This window comes from Montipora capricornis, chromosome 12 (genome assembly GCF_036669925.1).
Source record: "Montipora capricornis isolate CH-2021 chromosome 12, ASM3666992v2, whole genome shotgun sequence".
NCBI classification, from domain to species: domain Eukaryota; kingdom Metazoa; phylum Cnidaria; class Anthozoa; order Scleractinia; family Acroporidae; genus Montipora; species Montipora capricornis.
The window spans coordinates 2047963-2060462 of NC_090894.1; the positions used below are offsets into that span (position 1 = coordinate 2047963).

Here is a 12500-nt window from a genome sequence, read left to right on the forward strand (position 1 = left end):
TGAAATCAAGTGAAGCTATGATCCTCGCAGTTATAAACGCAACGCCTGACTACGCCTTGAAACATCATCAAGTCTGTGGATAAGTTCCCGTAATTTGAGATAAGATTTCCCCCCCACCCCCCAACCCCCAACTCCACGCACATCTGCAGCTCTAAAGCAACACATCCTCTGAGCATCGTATCAAGATAGCCATGTTTCAGGTCAAGTACACCTAGCACTTCCCAGCTTCCAAGTCCTACTGAATGGGGATGTGAGAGGAAAAGTCAATGGAAACCTTTGTGGCCAACACTTCAACAAGCCCAGCAAAGTTGCTATGAGCTCATTATTGTTCCTGCAAGGCAGTCTGCAGGTGATTGTGCAAGTGCTCAAAAGCAAACCCTCAGTGCACAGCCCTGTGCGCGTGTAGGCAAAGCCATGATTCTTGCCTCTCGTGCGGAACACATCATTCTCAAAGTATATGGTGTTTACTAACCAACAAAAAGACGTAAAAGAGGGCATAATTTAAGATGACATGTTTATTTGAAAGTGATAGATTATTTGTGGAAACAAGTATTTAGTTTTTTTAGATTATCAATGTGCTCTTTTTACCATGATGCTTATTATTACAATTCAAATCCATGGTGATATTATGCTTAAATTCTTTTTTGATATTTTCCGGAAGTCTTGACACTCAATTCAACCTTATATAATAACTAAATAACTAAATAACTAATTAGCTAATTAACTGCGCTATATAATATATATATATATATATATATATATATATATATATATTATATAGCGCAAGTAGGGGGTTCCAGTTAGCTGCAGAGTGCTCGATACGTGAAGTAGAGCGAATATAACGTTTAGAAGAAAGACAACTTCACAGCGTAGCGACTTCAAGTTTCATGTTTAGACAATCATCAGGCTACAGATCTTACATTTGCATTCTAACTCATTTAAAGACCATTCTAATACTCTAGGGGAGCGTGCTATTTTAAGTTCGACAAAAGGTCGATAGAGTCTTTCGCCTCACCATACAAATGTGGATCAAAGAGATGCGACCTGTGCCTTACAGAAAAATTGTACATAATAAAAGCAGATACGCGCCACCTACTGAACAAATGAACTCGTTTCTTTTGTTCAGTAGGTGGCGCGTATCTGCTTTTATTATGTACAATTTTTCTGTAAGGCACAGGTCGCATCTCTTTGATCCACATTTGTATGGTGAGGCGAAAGACTCTATCGACCTTTTGTCGAACTTAAAATAGCACGCTCCCCTAGAGTATTAGAATGGTCTTTAAATGAGTTAGAATGCAAATGTAAGATCTGTAGCCTGATGATTGTCTAAACATGAAACTTGAAGTCGCTACGCTGTGAAGTTGTCTTTCTTCTAAACGTATATATATATATATAAGTTAAAAGAGGCCAGTGGACGGACAACGTCTGATGACTTAAAAAAGTAAAAAGATTTAATGTAGTGTAAAACGTTTCGGTCGTATGACCTTCATCAGTTACAGTGAATAATGATTAAAAAATTCCTTTTTATATGTTTACAGTGTTTGTTGCTTGTCTCGTAGGTATACCGAATTCCTAAAGGTATTACATAAGAACTTAAAAAGTACAATAGAACGGACATAATAAAAGGTTAAACAATGTACTTAATGATGTTCCTGCATAGTTTACTACCTGATTAAAATTCATCAAAGATGTGAAAAATCCCTAAAGGTATTACTTTACTGAAGAGTATAACTAAAGAGAAAAGCAAACAAAATCGTAAAAGAACCAATATAAAAACACGAGCTCAAGCTAAACCTGAATCCACTAACAATGCACAACAATCATAACAAATTCCTTTGAGCCAAACTGTCCAATTTACGGTCAAAGAACAAATTCCCCAACGTAAGCCCTTGAACGATTGAAATATTTGAAAAATTAAATTCTTTATCAAAAAGCGTGCATCTATGAATCATGTGGAATTGAAGTGTATTTTGTTTTTAGAATGAAATTCTTGCCTTTTTTTAAGGCCGTGAGGTGCCAAGGTGAAGAGTTGGGCACTCCAATAGGCTTCCTTTGTGATAAGAAGTCTGTCAATATCATCCTGCCTGTTTGTGTCGTTAATTTGGTCTATACATTGAAAAGAGAAATCCTGCAGTGAATGTGAAGTGCTACTAAAGTGGACTGCCACTTCACAAGATTTCTTATTTGTAATCATAGAGGACCTGTGATTTCTAAATCTCACTTTGAATTCGGTGGTAGTAGAGCCGATATACTGAAGCTGACATCTTTTGCACGAAACTAAATAGATGACATTTTTGGAACTACATGTCAAATCGGGTCTAACGTTGTAAGATTTACGTGTTCTAAAACTACAAAAATTTCTCCATTCGACAAAATAATTTATATATAATATATAACTATATATATAACTATATAACTATATATTTAGGTTGAATGAAAAATGGAGTCAAAAGCAAACTACCCACAGGTCCATGTTTAATATAGGGAACAAACGTTTCGCCCTTCGGGCTTCCTCAGTGTTCCACAATATAAGCTAAAAACTAAAAAATACTTGGCAGGAACCGAGTCGGGTTCAAGATCATATATGTGTGAAGAAGTGACAGTGACGAAATAGACAGATTGCTTAATTACATGAAATTTACAAACAAGCGCTAATAGACCTAATCGGCTAACTCATTGTTGTACCCAATTCAAATCTCCCGGGATTAAGATTCTTTGTGTGTTGTATTTGCATGATAATGTAGCATTCATATGTAAATGATATGGAAATACCTGGAACAAAACGTTTTATTCCCAAAGGGTTTGAATTGGGTACAACGTTGAGTTAGCCGATTAGGTCTATGAGTAGGTGACAAAATAGGCCAGCTTATAGACAGAAAATCACTTACGCAATAGTAGATGAAGTGAACAACATAGAGTTAATTATGGGAGGTAACCATCACAGTAAAAAATTAAAAAGTAGTATATCTAAAGTTACAAAGAATTTAAGGGAAAAATGTTTTGGGAAAGATAATATATGAAAATGGCTAAAAAATGGCTAAAAAACGCACGACTAAAAAATACATAAAACTTATTGGCTAAACCTAATTCTATTTTTAGAGTTGAACTCTGATCGTTTGTTAAGGCCGTGGGGATGAAGAGTACACAACTGGGAGCACCAAAAAGCTTCCCTTGTGAGTAAACGCCTATCAATGTGATCTTCACTTTCATTAACAATTTTTTCGATAACAATGAATTCAAAGTCAGACATCTGGTGTTCAACCCTATTGAAATGCACGGCTAATTCGCACGTAGTCTTGTTAGTAAGCATAGCCGATTTGTGATTCCGAAACATGACCTTGAATTTATTGGATGTTGAACCCACATACTGAACCTTACACTTCTTGCTAGTGGCCAAATAAATAACGTTTTTAGATTTGCAAACAAGATGTTGCCTAATAGTGTAATAATGATCTGTGCGAGCGCTGTAAAAAATCTTATCCTCCTTTAGTTATTCCAAACCTACCTACCATCACATCTACTTATTGCATAACAGTGCCCATCCATCTCATTGTACCAGGACTATCCCGTTCGGAGTTGCTACTGAAGAGTTCGCAGAAATTGTTCCACAATTGAAAAGCTCGAAGAACGTAGCAAGGAATATCAGAATTATCTAGTAGATCGTGGTTACCACCCTTCTAAAGTGAAAACGCAGTTTGATAAGGCCAAAGATACACCCAGGGAGGACCTCCTTTCACCGAAAGAACGAGAGAAAAAGGTTATTTTTCCCCTTGTGGTTAATTTTAACCCACATTTGCCCAACATTGGTAAAATCATTAAGTCGTATAGCCATTTCATTTATGATTCACCCACATTAGCACAGATTTTTCCCAAAGGGTCAATCATTCCATCTTATAGAAGGGCCAAAACCATCAAAGAGCTCCTAGCGGGACCCAAGGGATCTAATTATAGTAACAACGACCATTCTGCTACAGGTTGTTTTAAATGTAGCAAAAAATTTGATTTATGTAAGAACTTTTTAAAGGAGGATAAGATTTTTTAAAGCGCTTGTACAGATCGTTATTACACTATTAGGCAACATCTTGTTTGCAAATCTAAAAACGTTATTTATTTGGCCACTTGCAAGAAGTGTAAGGTTCAGTATGTGGGTTCAACATCCAATAAATTCAAGGTCAGGTTTCGGAATCACAAATCGGCTATGCTTACTAACAAGACTACGTGCGAATTAGCCGTGCATTTCAATAGGGTTGAACACCAGATGTCTGACTTTGAATTCATTGTTATCGAAAAAATTGTTAATGAAAGTGAAGATCACATTGATAGGCGTTTACTCACAAGAGAAGCTTTTTGGTGCTCCCAGTTGTGTACTCTTCATCCCCACGGCCTTAACAAACGATCAGAGTTCAACTCTAAAAATAGAATTAGGTTTAGCCAATAAGTTTTATGTATTTTTTAGCCATTTTCATATATTATCTTTCCAAAAATATTTTTTGCCTTAAATTCTTTATAACTTTAGATATAATACTTTTTAATTTTTTACTGTGATGGTTACCTCCCATAATTAACATCCCATTATATTGTTTACTTCATCTACTATTGTGTAAGTGGTTTTTCTGTCTATAAGCTGGCCTATTTTGTCACCTACTCATTAGAGCTTGTTTGTAAATTTCATGTAATTAAGCAATCTGTCTATTTCGTCACTGTCACTTCTTCACACACATAAGATCTTGAAACCGACTCGGTTCCTGCCAAGTATTTTTTAGTTTTTAGCTTATACTGTGAACACTGAGGAAGCCCGAAGGGCGAGACGTTTGTTCCCTATATTAAACATGGACCTGAAGGCATCTTGTACCCTTCTTTGGATCCTGCTCGCAAGTGACATTCTTCGTTGGCGACGCAGCATTTTTCATTCTACCTGCTATATATATATATTGTAACCACGTTCTACACTAAAAAAATGTCTCAAGGAAACTGCATGATGGCGTCAGCATTCATTTCTCAAAACCAGCTTATTCCGGTTATAGGACATTTTAGCCATGCCTCTACTGATATCCAAAATTAATAACTGTCCCTTGGTTGACATTGGTAGGAAGTTTCAAAAGCGCATAATTCCCCTGACCCTGAAATTGTGCTCTTGACTACTAGATTATGTAGTTCACAAGGATGCAAAGGATCGGGCGATCATGCCACTGGCTTGAAATCTCTTAGTGCAAAGCGTTAGCGATAAATGATGATCCCTTTACTAGCAAAACAAAAGTTGATGTATTTACTTTTGTAACAAATAGCTTGACACTCGTTCAACACCTGGAGTTCATAATCTATGGAGGAGAATTGCCAAATTGAAAAAAGCCATCGTAACTCATTCCGGGTAAAGGACGTCGGCTTTGTAGTTGGTGTTCTGTTCAAGACATATAAATGCCACTTTTCCGTCTTTCAAGGAAAGGGCAAAATTTATAAGGATACCGGCTGTAGTTTTAGCAAAACGTCCATCTTTCTTCATCCATTGCTATATGGTTTCTAATTTGTTTTAGCCTGCGAACGCAGACCGTATTTCCGGCGGTCGTTTCTGTCCCCCGAAAAGGAACGATGTTCCTTTTCGGGGGAGAGAAACGACCGCCGGAAATACATCTGCCGTTCCTTTTCGGGGGAGAGAAACGACCGCCGTAAATAAGTCTTCGTTCGCAGGCTAAATTTTTTTTGCAAATACGGACAATTTTTATGTGGGCGATGCTCACATCTGTCATGGTTTAAAATTCCATGATACTTTATGTAGCTAGCAACTTTTTTTTTCTCAATTTTATCGGTTTGACCTATCACTCAACTCCATGTTGAGTTTCCCGTCTCTACTCCTTGGAAAGCTTGTTTACATTTTTTTACTGGACGAAAGACGTTTTGCGGTTTGAATATCGTATAACCTGCAAAAGAAAGCGAAATATATGTAAAGTAAGACCGGTTCCAAGGTAACTGTTTCCTCTAAAATAATTTCGGCTCTGCAACTGCCAATCAAAACGCATAGAATTCCGCACTTCCCATATGTTTATTCATGTTATGTTTGATTAACGCAACGAAAGAAATGTGCATGTAAATTTTAAACGCATGCATATGTAATAAAGGCTCTTTTTACACTGCTGCTGGTAAAGCGATCTTCGTAAAGGCTTGGGAACTTAATCTGTCATTTTCAAAGCTCATTGCATTGGTTGCTGAATTTGATCTGTGATTCTATTTCGCCACTGTATCAATGTGAGTTTCGCTTTAAATTCCTTTCCTTTTTATTTTTTTAATCGATGACTGTTTTTTTTCACAGTTATTTTACCATCGTATCGAGTTGTAAAATTTATGTAATAGTTATTTTATCTGCAGTTTGAACAAATAGACAGCTAATTCTGAGAAAACAGTGACATCATAACAGAAAGTGCGATTGTAGGATTATACTTACAATTAATCCCTGAGTCGTTTTCAAAAGTCACAGCTGGACATTATCCATGTGGCCTACTAGTGGCAAGATTAAGAAGACAGAGCGGAGGGTATAGAGGGCGGAATAGGCGATGGTTAAAGAGGTTTTATGGAAAAAATTCATATCCATAAAATGTCTTTTTTTTCTTTAATTATACCCCTTCATCTTTGAACCAAAATTACACACCTCCTCTTAGGCAGTTGTAAATGATCGTTCCCTGAAAATTCCATAAGACGCACCCCAAACTTAGCAATGTAATCAAGCTAAGTTCTCAAACTGAAAATTACATGAAAATACTCGGTTATAAGACGCACCAAAAAATTGAGTTACCAAAAGAATGTGATGAATCAGAGAACAATTATCCTCACACGATTGGCATGCGAACTCTTTTTGTTAACGTAACCAAAAGTGAAAAACACGTGTTTTAATGATATACGTAAAAACAAAAGCTAAAAGTTCACACCTGAAATGATAAACATAAAACGCTCGCACGTTTATTTGAACCTTCCGACTTAATAAATGGTCAGAGTTCAGACTTCGTACGTCAAGAGAAAGCGAACGGCAAAAAACTCCCACCGAAAGTCATATTCAAATGTGTTCGACAGCTGAATATCAACACGCCACCAAGGATGCAAATTTCAGTGTTTAAGAAAGGCTGGATGAACGAAGAAGGTATGTTTGTTCAGAGAAGAAACTTTTCATGCGAACACTTTTCATGCGAACGACAAACACGGCAGGTATTTTTTGCAGGTTGCAGGTTGCAGGTTGAAATTCATTATAACTGGAAAACCGCTGGCACTAAAAAGAAAGATAAAGCGATAGACTTGCCGTGACTGTTACATGAATAGCTAACGTTAGGCCTAAGAACTTTTCTTTAGGCCTAATTAGGCCTAAGATAGCTATTCATGTAACAGTCACGGCAAGTCTATCGCTTTACCTTTCTCTTTAGTGCCAGCGGTTTTCCAGTTATAATGAACTTTCAACCTGCAACCTGCAAAAAATATCTGCCGCGACAAACACGATTCTCGGAATTCAAAACAAGGTTCGAATGATTGTATTGTTGTCATGGGTATCATGTTACTGAGCACGTGCTGTTAAGGACGTATGCAAATTTCCGTTTGTTTGCTTTTCTCTTGAAGTCGTTTAGTGTTCTAAAGGTCTCTAAAAGCACTATTCTTTTTCAATAGACAACTAGTGTCCTTTTCTTGTGTTAACGTTGTTTAAACTAAAAGTTCTTCTCAAATTGTGATCTTAAGATTTTGTTGCGCAAAAATACTTGGCTATAAGACGCACCCCAATTTTAGCACTAACTTGCCACCCAAAGACAAATTTTTCTTGAAAAAACCGTGCACCTTATAACCGAATGACTACGGTATTTATTTTTTCTTCCGATTAAATTCCCGTAGCCTGTATGTATGGGCTATTGACCAAGCATGAGGTCAAGGTGGCTGGATATTGCCCAAGTTCTTTCTTTGCGTGCTTTTTTCGTCTCGGTCCTTAAACACGCAAAAAGGAAAAAAAAGGACTAGACCAATACCCAGCCATCTCGCCCGAACAAGCTTGATCAATAAAGGATTTATTATATGCGGTTAAAACAACGTAGATGATCTTTGATCTTGAGGGACCAAGCGAGAAATCCCGAGTGGGCAAGATGGAGCTATCTTGCCCGCTCGGGTAGCCAAGCACAGCGCAGGATTTGGTTCATCTTCCCGGCGCACGGAACTAGTCTTATAATTAGACCAAATTCAGCAACGTTTAAACCTTGAGACTGCCTGCCTGATGCCTTTTCTTGCGGGTAGGTGCTTAACATGGGTAAACAACAAGAACAAACTAGCTACAAATATTAGATAGGCTTTGTGACGGTAGTGCATTTAATTTTGTGTCGTTTTACCATTCACTAGCCCCTTCTCGTTATACAACTTAACGTTAACTCAGAAATTACTTTTAAACAACACAAACCAAAGCTTCCTGACAAAAAAGTGTCTTGTGGAGCATACATAATTAAAATTACAGTCAACTTTGAAAAACTGTTATTGTAAACAGTTTAAAAAAAAACCGATCACAATGCATTTCCATAAATATTCTTCAATTTTCTCATCCCTGCCTCGGCCCTTTTGTATTTTCTGTTTTATTTAAACCTTTCTTCAATGTTTTAAGTAGTTATTTTTATGTTTCGTTTGAATTCGGATAAATTTCGTGACATAGCCCCTTAAATTACTAAAATGTTAGGCGCAAAATGAACAGTTAAATATTGTTTGCGTTGCTAGAGACGGAGGCTGTGTAAATATTTGTGTTTGTTTTCAGTCGTGGCAAAATAATCAATCTCTTTGCAATTGCTCGAGCTCGTTGTATTACGCTACACTCAAGCTGCTTCATTTCTTTGTTTTCACAAAATAATTTAATCAAGAAAGCAATAATTCTTTCTCCAGTGACTTCAGTCTTCCCGCTACTTATAAATTATGGCTATGATTCAGTTTCTAACGGACCTATGTGATACAGCACATGTATTTTTCGATTTCACGTACTCATATACATTTTCAAGATCCGGCCCTCGGGAAGGCACAGGCGTTGTGAGGGCCACAGTGTTTTGTTTAATAGGGTAAGGATTATTTTTACTTTGGCGTGTACTTGCTGAGTTTATTCCAGGAAAGAGTTACCTGCAGCTCTAGTACGATCGAAATTTTGTGGCAAATGACTGGCAACAGTTCAGGCTTTGATTTTCATTGACATTGAAGGTTGACATTTGGAGCTCAGGTGTTAGATATCAGGACCAGCGTTTACTTACGTGCACTGCTGTGACCCGCGTTTTTTGACGGGAAGTTGTATGGCCAGCGCATTGCATTTGGCGCTGCGTTTCAGTAAAACAAGCAAAAATTTTGAAGATAACTTAAAAAAAAAAAAAAACTAACTAAGTAGTTTTTTGATATGTCGTACAACGAGCAAAGAAGAGAGAGAGAGCGGGAGGAAAAAACTGTCAACCTAAAAGAGGGAGAACAACTGCGCAGTGCACGAGAAAACAATGAGGCCGAATGATGGTGACGAAAAATTTCGAAAAGAGCACGAAAGAGTACGGGAAAAATGGACTAATTAGTCGTATGCCGTATGGTAAGCAGACTAAATATAAAATACCTGAAACAAAACATACACAAATAGTAATTGAGGTTCAATGGCCGTTTTTATGCTAGAGACGTTAAAGTCGTCTGAGACGTTCAAGTCGTCTTGAGACAACTTTAACGTCTAGTATAAAAACGAGAAATAAGACAGACGCATTTAACGTCTGACGACTTTAACGTCTTGTTTTAAGTGCGTCGTTGAGACGCACTTAACAGACGACTTTAACGTCTCAGACGTTAAATGCGTCTAGTATAAAAACGGGACGCCCTAACTTGGACGCATTTAGCCCTGAGTCCTTTGTTAATCTGCACTTCGTTCCTTCCTTGCTCTCTTGGTCGACAAGACAAACAAGCCATGCGCCGAGGCTAAATCTAGTTCCTCGTCCATCGCCAGAAAATGCTGATTTCTAGACTGATTTCTGTCACAAAAAAATATTTGCATCCGTCCTTCCAGGCGACGTCGAGACATATTTTAAATTTGAGAAGCTGCAATTCCGCCACGTTTATTTGCTCATATATTCGTGAGTTAACGTTTATTTGGTGCCGAGTTTGCTCGTGCCCAGTGTCTTCCGATAATAGAATCTAGTCATTTTTTTTAGAAAAATCTTGTTTTTGTCCGTTAGTTTGTCTACTTTTCTGCATCCCGTTTTTATACCAGACGGCCTTAACGTCTCAGACGTCAAATGTGTCTTGACGACTTTAACGTCTCTAGCATAAAAACGGCCAATGAGGAGCTCCGCTTTTAGGCTTGCCTTAGTACTTTACATATCATGATTCAAATAGCACTGCACACACACATACGTTTTGTGTGCTTCTTTTTTCGAAAAAGTGTCGTCCCATAACTTCAAACGCTAAAAGACATTGTCAAGCTGTTTTACTTCCCAACTTTAAAGTCCTCGCAAACCTCTGAACGTTTGGTCTTTAAAATTGCTATTGTTCTTCCCGAGAAACTTTGTTTACATTTTTTTCGCATCGTTATAAGCTCATCGTATCCAAATCAATAGGCCTTTCCATGGTTAATGATCCCATCTTGGCTGGGGGGCAAACACATCTAAATTTACAGTAAATGTGTGGGATTTTAGCCGACTTGGAACCGCTGTAACGCCGCCACAAAAAGTCGAATTTCCACAGTAAACGTGTCTTTTGAAAGACATTTATACTGAGGTTTTTCATAAAATATAAAGAACTGATTCAGGCTACAACAACAATAAACGAACTTTTAAGATTTCATGCAAACCGTTGTAAAATCATGCAACTGAATTGCCGCGAAATTAGAATCCACGTGAGAAGATTTAAGTCGAATTTACGGACGTCGTACCTTACTTAATGGCGTTTTTTTTCTGTGGAATGAATGATATCATTAAAGTTATTTAAAGTAGTGGCAAAAGTTAGAATCCGTCTCTTTTTAGCGGCGCTACAGCGGTTCGAAGTCGGCCAAAATCCCATACATTATTTAATGTTAGCCGTGTTTGCCCCTTAGCCCAGGAGGCGTCAAAAACCGTGGACAGGTCTATCCTCCGATATTTCAGCAGCAATGAAAGTGCATTGGATAAAGGACATTAAGCAACGTACGAGTTAAGTTTTCTTTTTTAATGTCATGCAAAACCCACTGTATTTGTTGACAATGCAAATACTATAGCTTTCGTTAGAACAAAAGTAATATCGCGTGAAAGATACTTGCCACAGCAAATTCTTTACACGAAACGCACGCTCATCGCAACATGTCTGTTGCTATGGAACAGAAATTATTATTTTTTCTTTGGTGTGTGATTTCAATGCCCTGTGTCTTGAAGCATTTTCGCGTCTCAAAGGAAACGAGCAACTTCCATTTTAGCCATAGCTGGCGTAACTGCATCCGAGAGACCTCCCTTATTAACTGAGCTTTGCAAGCATCACTCTAAAGATAAACTAATGCTACTCTGGAGAGATGGGTAAAATCATTTCAGCCTACTAAACCCGTATGTAGGCAGGCAAAGCATATCCTGGATTTCTTTTTTTTTTTTTTTTGCCAGTCCGTCGCATTAACCACCAGTTACGAATTATCGGTATCCAGTTATACCCCTGGGTGAATAAAGCCAGCTTTAATTAGCGCACTCGTCAATATGTCACTTCATGGAATCCCCCACAACATGTTGTTTGAAGATGCTTAGGGGTTTGGCTTCCAGAAATATTCTTTTTTACTTCTTTCTCGGTAACGATCGAATTACATAAGCCATAATTCCAGAAGTAATCTTTAAAATATCAATTTACTACCATGAATATTCACCTTACAATTTCGCCGAGGTGATTTTACGGTTGAGTTGACAAAATGAATAATGATATTCATGATGCAAGTAAAACAAACTTACCGCAACATGGTCCTTTTCCTGACTGATTGTTAAAAAGGCTCCATGCAATTAGTCGAAATTAAGATTTTCTTCAGAAAATTCTGCGAGAAGGTAAGCACATTTGCCATGTAACCCCTTAATTCTTCTTGAAATCAACGGTACATTCTCGTAAACATACGGCGTGATACTTGCGTTGAGTTCTGTGGTATTTGACTTGATCTTAAAAATTTGTGGGCTCTTTTAAATAACCATCCATGATTCCATGTCTTTCAAATATTTGCGTGTGTTCGCTCGCCAATCTGATTTTTAAAGGCGATTTGTGCAGTTTTCAATTTCAATATTGCTGTGGGAATCTAGGGTTTATTCAACGTCACATTTCCTACGAAAAGTAAGAAAACCTGGTTTCTCTGTTGTAGGACAATTTGAAGGCAGAAAGGAATGGAGCAGGACGCGCCATTATTGATGGTGGAGAGAAAGAGCAACGATGAAGGTTAGTTTATCAAGTTAGCAAAAACAAATGACTTCTGATGGCTGAGATTTTATGAAGCTTGGAGACGCCCGTGCGGATTTGTAGTTTCGCTTTATATGCAAATATCCTTTCTACAG

At 37.7% G+C, this 12500-nt stretch overlaps 1 protein-coding gene across 7 annotated transcripts in view; it reads left to right on the forward strand.

Moving 5' to 3' along the window:
• The window catches only part of LOC138025250 (transient receptor potential cation channel subfamily M member 7-like), a 99589-nt gene that overhangs the window by 34508 nt on the left and 52581 nt on the right, over positions 1–12500 (forward strand). For 5 of the 7 annotated variants that reach the window (XM_068872477.1, XM_068872478.1, XM_068872480.1 and 2 more), the window contains one exon: positions 12311–12384. In XM_068872477.1, the coding sequence (XP_068728578.1) occupies positions 12333–12384 (52 nt within the window). In that variant the 5' untranslated portion in view covers positions 12311–12332. Of the gene's footprint in view, positions 1–8074; positions 8250–11854; positions 12006–12310; positions 12385–12500 lie in introns of those variants that run through there. The other 2 variants (XM_068872482.1, XM_068872483.1) reach the window with 2 other exon arrangements.